This window comes from Muscardinus avellanarius (assembly GCF_963383645.1).
Source record: "Muscardinus avellanarius genome assembly, chromosome: 1".
Classification (NCBI taxonomy): domain Eukaryota; kingdom Metazoa; phylum Chordata; class Mammalia; order Rodentia; family Gliridae; genus Muscardinus; species Muscardinus avellanarius.
In genome coordinates, this window is record NC_137786.1 from 12,016,869 (window position 1) to 12,031,731 (window position 14,863).

A 14,863-nucleotide genomic window follows, 5' to 3' on the forward strand; every position below is an offset into this window, starting at 1 on the left:
CTTAAAAAATATATGAACTACTCTCAGTCACAAGCTTTAGGTAAACAGGCAGTAAACTAATTTTCGTTGGCAAGTTCTGGTTTTCTGGCTTTTTGAATGTATAATGGAGAAGGCTTTTTTACTTATAATAGAAACTATGACTGAATTCTGTGGATGAAATTCCTATTCCTAAAAAAGAGACATTTTTCAAAAGGGACACAGCCATTGATTCCAATTGGATTCAAGTCTAAGGATTGTAATGAGTCTGTGATACAAATATGCATATAAAGTTTCTCCACAATTCCAAATAAGCCTGCAATGTAGCAGGCAGGGATGTGAAACCTTGTTATACATTTGTGGGAAAAAATACATTTCTTCACGTTCTTATTTCAACTTTGATCCAGCAGGACCATAATTTCAGGCATTACTGCAACTCCCAGGAAATTCTCCACACACAACAGGTATGAACTATAAAACACAGCCTCCTCCTGTGTCCAAGGCAGAGTAACAAGTTTTAGGACTAGAATAGTAAACAAATAACTCTGCCTTTGGGAAACCTGCTATTCCCTAGGACTAGACATACATTGAGCAAGTAATATACAAACTAGTTTTCAAAAATCATAATGTACATAATGTACATTCATAAACATATCAAAGTCAATCACTAAGCCAAACATGAGAAGGAGGGAGAGGGGAGGAAATGGGGTGGTAACTGGGGAAGAGATAAATGAGCGATGTGTGCATGTACATCTTTACATACCCCATTAAGATGCATGACTACAGTGCATCAATGAAAAATAAGATTTATAGCCTACAGAGTGATATGAAAGTATAAAACCTATCAGTCTTGAATAAATACATCAGAGAAGGCTTGTTTATAAAAAGAGCACTTGAGCAACTGCTTGGCTGATGAGTGGGACTCGTCTAAGCAAAGAGAACACCTAGGTGGCTCAGACTGGTGGCGATCATGCAGAGACCACACACGCAGGAATAGGGAAGCAGAAGAGAGTAAGTCCCTGAGTAGGGACAGAAGGATGCTCAGTATAATTTATGGGAGAGCTGATGTCTGTGAGCCAGCCAGACTTCTGCACTACTGTTTCACAAGTTATTCTTCACCCAATTCTGAAGCACATTTTGCCCCAGTATCTGGTCCCAGTCAAAAATAAATTAATTAATTAAAAAAATAAAAAAGTTGGTCTTTGAGTAGGAAATAAAATGAACTGATGAGCCCCCTCACCTTCACTGACCTCCCTTTGTGGACACTTCTGAGAACCAGTGTGCATGCAGCATGTGACACTCTCTTGCGTGCAGCATTCTGGCGGCCTGGCAGCTGAATATTCCCTGATGTGGACAGTCAACACTTGGCTGAAATGCAAGAAGCAGCTTTGCATAGCCCAGTACTTAATGCAGAATGGAGATCCAATAATCTAATTATACAGCTTCTAATGTGCTTCCCAAGAGTTGCCTACTAGGCAATCACAAAAGGAATCTAAAGTGAGAATAAAAACTTCAGAAGACACAAGTATGTTCCAGAGGAGCCTCCAGACCTTGCTTAGAACATGAGTATTATCAGAAGAGCTATGGAGCTATGAGAAACTACTGAAGGGCTTGCAATGATAAAAAAAAAAATGGCAGGTCTTTTCCACTTCTTCTAGTATATGCTGGGTGGACTAGATTGGGTGAGAAGGAATTAAAGTTGACCATGGCTGCGGTCGTCCTCGGGATAACAGAACCAGATGAAGATGCTAAACTACAGAGAAGCTTTGTAGAATGACACTTCAGCATTGAACCTCAGAAAGTTTTATGTGAGAAAGGAAGAGGAGGGAGGGTTAAAATGTACTTGAATCTTTCCTTCTGTACTTTCCTGAAATAAAACAACTCCTGACAATTCTTGTGGGCAGAATAAAAGTAATGAACTAGCAAAGAAAAACTGAACAAAAGAGTGATCTCAGTGCCCTGAATGGTCAAACTCATTTTTCTTTTTCCCACAAATCATTGGATCTAGTTGTTTTCATGATTCCACGGTACTTAGGGGTACTTGGGGTGGTTACTCCATATGTTTTTAACACTCCTTTGAAGAATGAAGAGTAAAATGTCCTGTATTTCATTAAGGTGCCAGTCTTTTGTACCCTGTGGCTTCTCTGGAGAAGCTCTTAAAGAATCAACCTATGCTGAATATTAGGGTTGAAATTTTATTTGTTAAAGCAAGACTCATCTGTGTGTGTGTGTGTGTGTGTGTGTGTGTGTGTGTGTGTGTGTGTTATAGATATCTAACCCAGGGGCATTCTACCTCTGAGCTACACTCCTATTTTATTTTATATTTTGAAACAGGTCCTCACTAAGTTGCTGAGGCTGGCCTCAAACCTGCAATCCTCCTGCCTCAACCTCCCAAGTACTGGGATTACATGTGTATATCACCATACCTAGCCAAGATCCAAGTCTTTTTCAGTGGGAAGAACTCTATGATGCTATGGCAACAAATTAAAGGCCTTGAAAAAGATGAATCTTTTGGAGGCAGAATTCACACTTAAACCACATGTAGAATTCAAAGTTTTAGTACAACCTATTTTCTTACATTTTCTGGAAGTAACTACAGGTGTGAGAATGATGTCTTTCCCACTCTGCTGCTCTCCTCATAGCGCCTCCATATTTGTGTGTATGCGTGCAAATACACTTCAAACTATGTATGCATTTAAAGCTACATATAATAAACAGGTCCCCTACTTCACTGAGAGAAAAGTAGTGTAAGCCTGGGAAACTCTTCAACTTCCTATCGAATGGACCAGACTACCTGCACTGATACCCATCTCTCTGCATCCCTCTGACATGACATATTAGCCACCAACCCTCCTTTGCCTTCGGGCTCCCACTCTTTCCAGTCTACTCAAGGATTTCTGCTCTACAATACTTTGCCTCTCAGCATCCTTGAATGCACCCCTAGCCTCATAACCATTCCAAGTCTTTGCCACTTTTCACAGTACAACTTGTTCAAAATACTGTCTGTATTCTTTTTCTACGTTACTTTCATTAGCACATTGCAATTATAAATCATAGTTAGGTTCAACGTGATAAAAAAACATACGTGCACACAATTCTTGGTGTACTTCCCTCCCCATCCCACCCTCCTTGGCCCTCCTCCCTCCCCGCAGGAGTTAGTGAGTAGGGAGGGCTGAAGAAGCAAATGGTCCAAATAATGTCTCCACATTCTTGCTGCTTAAATAAATGCTGATTTACTACAAGTGACAGAGAACGGCCATATCACTCCTGAGTACTACAAGATGATACACAAGAATAATATATGACCTTTATGTTAAGCTCAGATGCCGAGCTTAGAATCACGATTTTCTCATGTACCCCTGACGCACTTCTGGAAAGAAAAGAAGTTAATAAATAACTTAGCCAAATATTTACCTCAGGGCATCTGTTTGTGGTTTATCTTTCCATTTCGCACATTATGGTACTAGAGAATTACATAGAAGAAGATTACAAGGAAATCCTCATTGGTAATAACGTTTCAAAGTTTTCTTTAAACGTAAAGGGAATCTCTATTTCATTCTATGCTACCACATTTCTGTTTCACATGTAACCTTTACCTGGGCGATGGTTCTGTCAGGACACCAGGACCTAATGAGGAGAAGTCGTCTAAAGCAATCAAGAGACTTATCATAGGCATTTGGAAGAGGCTCCTCCTCAGGGTTTTCCTTATCAAACCAAATTTTCCACATTTTCTCATTTCTTGATATCTAAAAATAAGAAATGTATCATATCATACAGAAATCTCTCAAAAATAGTTCACAGGTCTTTTTCATCAAACCTTCTGTCCATTCCAGATGTGTGTGAACTGTATGCCATTACTATTCTCTTCTTTTATATTCTAGTGTCAAACAGTCTGATATTCCAAAAATCAAGTTTGATCATCTCCAAAGTCAGTTTATATTAACTGTAGATAGTTTCTAAAGTAGAAAGTGTCTTGGAATGTTTGATTTCTTCTGTATCTGCACCATAATAAATTTGTAAATAATAAAGAAATCAGTGGAGACTTGTCATCTACTTTAAGGTAAGATTCCCTTATCTTGCTCCACCAAATCCTCTGATGATCGGGAACCAAACCATATTTGATTATGTACCCTCATTTCTTAGAATCACTCCTGAGACAAAGGAAGACATTATGCTATGTTTATTACTGAACAAATGAGTTTTTGGTCAGATTTCTATTAATCTAGAACAATTTGAGATATAACATTTTATACCACCATCACATCAATGACCACCATCACATCAATGATTAGACACCTGCTACCCCTGAGCAATTTGTAACGAGTAAAAGCAAACAATGCATTATCCTCTGAAGCTTAGAAACAAAAAAGAATAGCTCTACAGAGGCATGCACATGTCAAACACATTAAATAAACAACATCTATGGATTAATATAATCTTTAGTTCTCTGATATATTTCCTTTAATTAGAGACTCAAGTTCATTTTTCTGGCCTAAAAAAGGAAAAATTATTATAGTTCTAGTTCATATTTAGAAAGTATTGTGTTAGAATAAAAAGTAATAATCTCTTTCAATAATTAAAGATTATACAGTGTAGAAGAATTTCAAGCATAAAATATAATCTCCAGAAAGTATCAACTTCAATAGCATACCGTATAGTCCAAGATGGATCACATGGAATCACCCCATGGTGTAATAAACGAGAGTGCATTACTATCATCCAAAATAAAGTTATTTAACCCAAAAGAATGGTCTGAACCCCAGTGTATGGTGGTAAAAACAAATATCACCAGTCAAATAAACAAAATATAAAAATATAATAGAACTTCAGCATCTAGTCAACTTGAACTGGGAAGGTCAAAACTGAACCTTAGGACATTTTCTGGTTCATAAAAGCTTTCAATTCACCTCACAGCTGAATACAGACACCTTGTTCCCAGTCTCACCTTGCTAGCCACCTGATATTGACTTGGCTTGTCCCAATTGAACTCTCTATACTCAACGTCTATGATAGCAACACATGCAATCCATCAGGAACTAACAGATCTGTGGGACAGTCACTTCTAAAGAGACAAAGTGTTTGTTTGAAGTTCTTGCCCAGAAGCCTAAGTAGAGCAGTTGAATGGGATGATCAAGACAGGAAGAAGGACAGAGAGAAACAAAAATGGGGCAGGAATGTTAGTTTTAGAGGCTGTGTTCCTGTTTATTTTCATTTAATCTCTACAAAGAAAACAAAGTCTTTTTAAGTAAGGCAATTATCCAATCTTATTAAATATATAGGTTTTCTCTTTGTGGACCTTCAACTGGTAATACCAACATGTGGCCCAAGACACTAGTTAAATCTTCTGAGCACGTATCTTCCTGCAGGACCATTGTGCAGTGAGCACAGTAAGCTTTAATGGTGCATGTGTGATGGCCAAGCATGTGTAATTACATCTAAGAGTGGTAATATTAAGAAACCTGTCTCCTCCAAAAGTATTGTAACTAGTGATAAACCAGAAAACTACTCACCATGACACTGGTTCAAGTTTATCTGAAGAACAACTTACCTGATCAAGAACATCTGAAAACTGTCTGAGTTTGCTAAGTTCCACCAAATTGAGCCAAGTCATATCCAAGATCCATTTTGATGGCTTTGGAGGACAGGCCTTAAGATCCAATGAGGCACCACCTTTGAAATTAAACATATCAAGTTAGCAGATATTTCTTTATTTATTTACTGGAAAACAATCTATTTAGAATAATTTTTATTAAAGCATTTTAATTTTAGTGGTTTCACTACTTTGATATTTCTTTTTTTTTTTTTTTTTTGTAGTGGTACTGGGGTTCCTGGAAACCCTTCTACCTCCGGGCTACAATCCCAGACCTATTTTATACTTTCTTATTTGGAAACAGGGTCTATTAAGCCAGCGTAGCTGGCTTCAAACCTGCGTGATCCTCCTGTCTCTGCCTCCCAAGCGTGGGGATTACAAGCGTGAGCCACCATGCCCAGCTTGATATTTCTTAATCATAATAAAAAACATGTTTCAAATTTAATGAATGAATATAAGATTTTAGAAAAATACATTCAATAACCAGTAATATAGCTTTTAGAACCAGGCAGATGCTGGGTTTTATCTCAGTTTCAACTGGACAAAGTCAAGGAAAAGCTATTTCATCAATCTGGGCCTCTATTTCCAAATTTGTAAAGTGGGACAGTAAGAAAGAGAAGACGGAAGCCTGGCATAGTGGCTCACGCTTGTTATTCCAGTACTTGGGAGACGGAGAGAGGAAGATCCGAGTTTATGGCCAGCCTCAGCTACTTAGGCCCGCTGCAACTTGTGAGACCTTCTTTCAAAATAAGAATATAAAATTGCACTAGGGATATAGCTTGGAGGTAGAATGCCCCTGGGTTCAATTCCCAGGACCACAAAAAAAGAAAAAAGAAAAAAGAGAGAGAAAAAAAGGAGAAGGGGAAGGAGAAGCTGCCTTTGCCACCTGGGGTTCATGAGGTAAATATGTAAAGTACAAATGCAAGACAAAGACATATAAATAAAAAAAAAAACTTGTCAGTATTAAGAATGGCCCAATGCTGATACAACCTAATTTTGTTTGTTTGTTTGTGGTACTGGAAATGAAACCCAGGGCAATTCTACCTCTGAGCTCTACCTCCAGCCCTACTTTGCTTTTTATTTTAAAACAGGGTCTCATATGGTTTTTTTTTTTTATTTGAAACATGGTCTCACTAAGTTGCTGAGGCTATTCTCCAACCTGAAATCCTCCTGCCTGAGCCTCCCGAGGACTGGGATGAGAGGCCTGTACCATCATGCTCAGCTTTGTAAGTGTGTGTGTGTGTGTGTGTGTGTGTGTGTGTGTGTGTTACTGGGGATAGAACACAGGGTGAGTCTACCTCCAAGCTATACTCCCAGCACTATTTTGTATTCTTTATTTGAAACAGGGTCTCATCAAGTTGCAGAGGGTCTCACTAAGTAGATGAGGCTGGCCAGGAACCTGTAATCCTCCTGTCTCCGCCTCCCAAGTACTGGGATTACAAGCATGTGCTGCCATGCCTCATTGCAAGATAGTATTAAATAGAGAATTGAGCTAGAAATGTTAGTAGCACTGCATGTATTTGAAGAATTCTCTTCTGCAAACAAATATCTTGTTTATGCACACTTTGAGCACATCCCAGCAACTCTGTGCTACATCACTTATGTTTGGTCAATTTCGCCACAACAGAAATGTCCACTTGGTTCTAAATCCTATTTTTTTTTTTTTGCTAATGTTTACCTGAGCTGGAGTAACTAATCACTCTTACAGCACCACAAGGTAAACAAAACCTTGAAAATGTTATTGTTGCCCAACTACAGAGTAATTATATATGTGGAAAATCATATGCTATGTCAAAGGAAGCATTAGGATACTATTTGTAGGACAAAATACATTGTTTAATAAGTAATATCCATTAAAGTATTCCAAGAAAACATATGCTTTGAACAATTTTCTTAAAGTAATATAACCAATCTATTGACTACATTTAAGGTTTGTTTTTGAACAGAATAGATTATAAGCAAATAACAATACCCAAGATGTTTATTGAGCCAATCTCTACTTTATCCCTGCACCATGTTCAACAGTAAATTGTTAATTTTTTCCAAATACATCTTAATGCATTTATAACAGTAAAGTGTGACACTGAAGCTCTTTCAGTGGAAATATTAGCTCATAAAATGGAAACAGACTGTTTTAACTCCAAAGTGTGGTTAAAGACCTGATAACAATAGCATTGTGTTGAATCAGTATCACACCAATTTGCATGGCAAGTGCCCATTTTCAGCAAACTGGAAGAAATAATGAGTTAGAGAAAGGCTATTCTAAGAAAAGAAAGGGTGTCCCTTGCAGGTCAAAGCATTATTGAGTGTTTACTAGAAGGAAGCTACGTTGTGAATACTATGCCTCGTTCAAAAGTACATGTGGAGGGCAGCTATGTTCGCCACTATACCACGAATGGATTGCAAAATTATAGGAAATACACACAATGGAATTCTGTTCAGCTATAAAGAAGAATAAAATAATAGCATTTGCAAGAAGATGGAAAGACGTGGAGAACATTATGTTAAGTGAGATTAGTCAAGCACAGAAAGAGAAGGGACATAGGTTTTCTCTAATATGCCCAAGCTAGGGAGTAGTGGTAATACCAGAGGGACTCCAGATGATGGAGGGGAAATCTCAGCAAAGCTAGAATGGAAAGATAGGAGAGGAAGAAAGCTGAGGTTGTTCAATGGAGGAGCTATATCAGAATATATGTAATAGTATAAATATAACATGGTTAACCTGGACACTCTTTATTGGGAGGGGAAAGGGAAATGTGGGGGAGAGGGCATGAAGCACAATCTAAATGTACACCATTTTCAATATGTTCAACTTATAAATAAAATAAAATATGGAAAAAAGTGTGTAATGTGGCACAAAGAATGTTTTCATTGGAAGAGGGACTTATTCCTGGACAACATGACTCCAGCTTAATTGATTCTTGGTGAATAAACAGTTGATAAAGGAATAATTCAAGATAAGTCTTCAAGATAATTGAGAATGAAGCCATCCCTCATTTCTTGAAGTCTGGCTTTGGGAAAAAGATAAATTTGGATTTTTATCATAATACTTTATAAAAATGAGACAGGTACAGTAAAAGAGTAAGACAACATGTATTGAAAAATTACATAATTAGAAACTGTCATAGCTATCGCAAGTTGCTGTCTATCCTAGTCTGTGTAGGTTACTATAATGGAATACTGTATGCTGGTGACAATCTGCTTATAAACAACAGAAATTTATTTATCATAATTTTGTAAGATGAAAAATCTAAAATCAGGACATCAGCAGATTTGGTGTCTGGCATAGGCTCTATCTGGTTCATAGATAGTCAAATTCCCAGTACAGCCTCACTGTGGTGAGGGAGAAAGCCCTTCTTAAGGTCTCTTTTACAAATGCATTAATCCCACTAATGAGAGCTTTGCTCCCAAGACCTGATCACTTACCAAAGCCCCTACTTTGTAATATTAATACTTCTGATATTAAGGATACATACTCCTTTTCAATATAGTCTTTGAGACTCTTGCCAGAGCAATACAACAAGAAAAGGATGTAAAAGGAATTCAAATAGGAAAAGAAGAATTAAAATTATATTTAGAGACAATAGGATCCTATATCTAGAAGACCAAAAAAAATCAACCAAAGACTACTGGAGCTGATTAACCATTTCAGCAAAGTATTATGATACAAAATCAACCTAAAGATATCAGTAGTTTTTCTATATGCAAACAATGAATTCATGAAGAAAGAAATACAGAAAACAATTTCATTTACAATAACCTCAAAACCAGTACAATTCCTAGGAATACACCTAACCAAAGATATAAAAACCTCTACAATGAAAATTATAAAACATTAAAGAAAGAAATTGAAGATGACCTTGGAAGATGAAAAGGTCTCCCTTGCTCATAGATAGGCAGAATAAATATCATCAAAATGGCTATTCTGCCAAAAGTGACCTAAAGAATTAATGCAATCCCAATCAAAATAATAATGACATTATTCACAGACCTAGAAAAAGCATTCATGAATTTCATATGGAGGAACAAAAGACCTAGAATAGCCAAAGCAATTTTCAACAATAAGACTCATGCAGGAGACATCACAATTCCTGACTTCAAATTATACTACAGAGCAATAGTAGTTAAAACAGCATGGTTCTGGCACTATAACGGGCACAGACCAATGGAAGAAAATAGAAGATACAGAAACAAACCCACATACTTATAGTTAATTGATCTTTGACAAAGGGGCCAATTTCATATGCTAAAGAAAAGACATCCTTTTCAACAAATGGTGCTGGCAGAACTGGTTATCCATTTGTAGAAAAATGGAACTAAATCCTTACCTCTCACCCTGCACAGGAATCAACTTGAAATAAATCAAAGACCTGGAAATCAGACCAGAGACTGTGAGGCTATTAGAGGAAGGCATAATTTCAACCCTCCGACATATATGCACAGATAGTAACTTCCTCAACAAGACCTCAAAAGTGCAGGAAATTAAAACAAGAATTAACAAGTGGGATGGTATCAAACTAAAAAGTTTCTACTCATCAAAGGCAACCATCAAGTATCAAAAGAGAAAGCCTACAAAATGGGAGAAGATCTTTACCAGCTATCCCTCTGATAGAGAGCAAATATCCACAAACAGCTTAAAAGACTCTACACTAGCAAAACAAATAACCCAGTCAAGAAACGGGGCAACTGAACTGAATAGACACATCACAAAAGAAGAGATACAGATGGCCAAGAGCTTCATGAAAAATTGTTCAGCATCATTAGCAAACAGGGATATGCAAATCAAAACTACACTGACATTCCATCTAACCCCAATCAAAATGGCAATTTTCAAGAAGTCAAATAATAATAAATGTTGGTGAGAATGTGGGTAAATAGAAATTCTTCTACACGGTTGGTGGGATTGCAAAGTAGTTTTTGCCGCTATGGAGATGAGTGTAGAGATTCCTTAAATAACTCGGAATAGATCCACTATATGATGATCCAGCTATACCATTACTAAATATCTTTCCAAAGGGATGAAATCAGAGAACTACAGTAGCATATGCATACCCATGTTCATAACAGCATAATTCACAATAGCCAAAATATGGAACCAACCTAGTGTCCATTAAGAGACGAATGGATTACAAAATTATGGGAAATACACACAATAGAATTCTACTCAGCAATAAAGAACAAAATTATATCATTCGCAAAAAGATGGGATGACCTGAAGAACATCATGTTAAGTGAGATTAGCCAAGTACAGAAAGAGAAGGGACACAAGCTTTCTGTAATATACTTCAGCTAGGGAGTATTAGGGACACCAGAGGACTCCAGATGATGGAGGACCTCAGCTGAGCCAGGGAGGAAGGAGATGGAAAAAGAAGGCTGAGGTTCATTCATGGAAAAGCTACCTGCACTGTGTGCATGAATATAACATTGTTAACCCGGACATTCTGTATTGGAAGGAAGGACAATGGGGAGGAGGGACCAAGTACTGTGTGAATGTATGCCATTGTCAACATGATCTATGCTATGATGTGAGACGATAATGTACCAATAAAATAAATAAATTAATAATTATATAATATCATGAGTGCACATATGCCTGGTGGTAACATAGGCTCACAGTCACATATATACAAACACAATGTATTTTCATACTCATATACATGTGCCTATGATATATATTTTACTGTCCTTGTTTATTGATAAGAAAATGGCAATTTGAAAAGATTACTCAACAAGAATGTGTCAAGGCCAAGATTTTCACTTTAACTTTCCTAACCAAAGTCAACTTGCTATTTTATAATAGCAGCAATAAAACTTACTTTTTAAGATCTGAACTTAGAATTGTCTAATTTATGGATAAGATCCCCCTCTCTCCCTCTCCCTCTCTCTCTCTCTCTCTCTCTCTCTCTCTCTCTCTCTCTCTCTCTCTCTCTCTCTGTGTGTGTGTGTGTGTGTCTCTGTATCTCTCTCTCTCTCTTTCTCTCTCTCCCTCCCTCCCCCTTCTTTGTTGCTAATCCTAGAACCCTTACTCTTTCTCTACATCAACTTCATTATCCAACTACCCTAAATCATAGTGTGTGGACATATCTAGATACCTATCACCTTGGATAAATATGCAGGTGTCAGATTGCCTTTTCTAATAAACCCTGAATATGTTATGAATTTCTAGCCCCAGTGGCTCTTCCCTAAGCTATCAAGCTCTCCTACTGGGTAGTTGCTCCTGGAGTTCTTGATTTGTGCATGTTCCTCATGGAAATAATAGTTAGGTCTGGTTAACACACAGTAAAGCGCATCATTTGACAGAACAATAACAGACATGAGCTTTAGCGGTAAGAGTTTAACAATCAAAACACTGGCTTTGCCATTCCCTTCATGAACAGTCTCATGTATACCATCAACTTTTTTAAGCTTCCGTTTTCATATCTATAAAGCAGGATGATAAAATGTGCATAATAGGACTATTGATGATTCACATAGTTCATATAAATCTCAGCACATAGAATATACTCAGTAAATGATAGGTATTCTTATATTATCTTCAGTACTTTACTATGTACTTGTGTATGTGTGGTACTGGGGATGGAACCTTTCTACCTCTGGGCTACACTCCCAGAACTATTTTTTTTTTTTTTTTTTGGAAACAGGGTCTCTTAAGCCAGCAAGGCCGGGTTCGAACCTGCGTGATACTCCTGTCTCCACCTCCCAAGCACGGGGATTACAAGTGTGCACCACCACGCCCGGCCTTTACTATGTCTTGATTAATCTGATTCTTGCATAGGTTGGATACATTTGGGGAGGGAGGCTCCTCTGTCATTCAACAGTTGTTTATAATACTGCCTTATAAAGCAGAGTTGTGGAGGAAAATGTGGAAAAATTACCGTTGTAATTTTTGTAGTAAATCTACCTTTCACTAGTGTGGCATGAACTCCCTGATGATGTAAATGCTGTCTACAGTGACTTAAAATCATTTAAATTGTAACTTATTGCATTATTAGAACTGGCTTTGGTCTGAATGTTTGTGTTTTCCCAATATTCATATGTTGAAATCCTAACCCTCATTATGATACTATTAGGATGGGGATCTGATGGGAGGTGACTAAGGTTAGGTGAGATTAGGGCCTCATAAGCATCACAGGAGGTCCTCCTTCCTCTGATCTGCTCTTTGCCATGAGAGGCTGGACTGAGAAGCTGGCCAACTGCAATCCAGGAGAGAGCCCTAGCCAAATTGACTCTACTGTGCCTTGGTCTTGGACTTCCAGCCTCCAGAATCATGAGAAATAAGTGTCTGTTATTTATTGACTTAGTTTCTGGCAATTTGTTATAGTAGCCTAAACTAATTCACACAGTTGTGTTAAATTTTTTTCTAGAAATTTAAGAATGTGATTACAAATTTATATCTTGCAGCCTTCAACTCAGCTGCAATGTTCCAGAGACCCAAAGGGTCTACCTGTGCAAAATATTTCAACAGATGCAGAATGAATAATCTGTGAGAGAGAATTGCTTATCTGCTCTGCTCCCAGGACCCTGGTTATTTTGCTTCACTTCCAGCACACCACACGCACTCCCAAAAGAGGCTTCCATGGCATCTCCTTGGCCTTCAGCACTCTTCCACTAAATGTCCTCATGGATGTCACCCTTTGCTTTTTCCAATCTTTGATCACCTGTCAATTTGTGAGGAAGAGCTACCCTATTACAGATCCCACTCAATACCCCATTTAAACTTTTAAAACCTCTAACTCCCAATTTTGCTGCTTCTGTTGTTTTTTCTAATTTGTTTACTGCCTTCACATATATTGCATTACTTATTGCTTCACTATTTTCTGTACTATAAATTTCTACATAAAATTTCTATAAGCAATTTTGCTCACTGTCATGTCCCAAGTGCCTATTCCACGCTCCAGCACACAGTAGGTCTTCAATAAATATTCCTTATCCATTCTATGCATAAACAAATAAAAATCTCCTACAAATCTTAAATGAAATGCAAAGGAAAAAACTGCATCCAAAGTCATAACAATATGGCGAAAGGCCTTCAGGATAATGCTGAGGTCTGCACTTGCGTAGGATACTTTCTACTGACCTTTAATGAGAGTGAAAAATTCTTCATGCCTGACTCTGTTCCTCTGGATGTCGATCTTCAGGGTCAGCAGCAAAGTGAAGAGGAATTTGTGCTCCTCATACAGCCCTCGGGCTGCATACTTGTACACCTCGTAGGTCATGTGCTCGATGATATTAGCGATCCTCTTGCTTGTAATTGGGCTCTTGACAGACCTGAGGAAGGAAATGTTTAAATCACTTACCCCGCTGCCTTTTTCAATTGTCTATAAAAACAACATCTTTAATGGAGAATAAGTAACCTTGGAGGACCGATTCTCATTTTTATACACCAAGAGTAAACCTCCTAAATCTAAAATAACAAGCATTCTCTCAACATGAAATACCATAACAGAATCCTCGATGTTGGCAAATCAATTTTACCTGCAGGGCATTATCACTCACAACAATATCCTGGGATTTATCTTGTTTAACAGAAACATGGGAAACAGTGTCAAATCAATAGAATAGTTGTCATCACTTTCTCTAGACATAAAGTGAAAAATCAGTGGTTTGTTAACACACTGATAATTACACTAATCTTGGATTAAAAAGTTAAAAGATGTTACTAACAAAGAAAAAGGAAGTTCTAAATGTAATGTCCTTGTTCCAATCCACAGAGAGTTCAGTTTGGCTGCCAGAGTTACCAGACGTACCTGGCTAAGGAAAGGTCAAATAAACCCAGAAACTGGCGGAGCGAAGTCTGATACATCTCATTAACCAAGCGCATCTCCGTGATGAGAAAGTAGAGGATGCTACCCCGCGTAGCGACTGAAAGACAAAGAGAGCAGTCGTGTGTGCTACCGGAATATAGAAAATAAATGACCGTACAAACAGGTCAGCCTAAACACTAATGAAAACAACTTTCACTCTTCTGTCTTAGGAGTGGCTCCCTACTAGCACTGGGATCCAGAGCGATGCTCATTTATTAATGCAATTTAACTCTTATTGTGAGCTATGTATAAGAACTCTCCAATTTGTATTAATCAAATGGTGCTTCTCATAATAGAATTTATAGACCCCCTTTCATCTATTTTTACATTAGGCAAATAAGACAGCGAAAGGAATTCAAAGATTTCACATTTAATATCCAGCAAGTGCTATAGCCATTTAGGATCTCATTCTGAAACTCAGCAAGGATCTGTGCCTAAACTTGGCCTTGAGTTTGCAAAATAACCATCACGAGGATGATGGTCCTGACTCTAC

General features: G+C 37.8%; 1 protein-coding gene across 1 annotated transcript in view; it reads right to left on the bottom strand.

Moving 5' to 3' along the window:
- The window catches only part of DNAH5 (dynein axonemal heavy chain 5), a gene marked incomplete at its 3' end in the record, with an annotated part of 279,406 nt that overhangs the window by 36,224 nt on the left and 228,319 nt on the right, over positions 1-14,863 (bottom strand). The window contains exons 67-70 of the mRNA XM_080703060.1: positions 14,314-14,428; positions 13,644-13,834; positions 5,525-5,646; positions 3,573-3,722 (exon numbers count right to left, since the gene is read on the bottom strand). Of these exons, the coding sequence (XP_080559186.1) occupies positions 3,573-3,722; positions 5,525-5,646; positions 13,644-13,834; positions 14,314-14,428 (578 nt within the window). The remainder of the gene's footprint in view (positions 1-3,572; positions 3,723-5,524; positions 5,647-13,643; positions 13,835-14,313; positions 14,429-14,863) is intronic.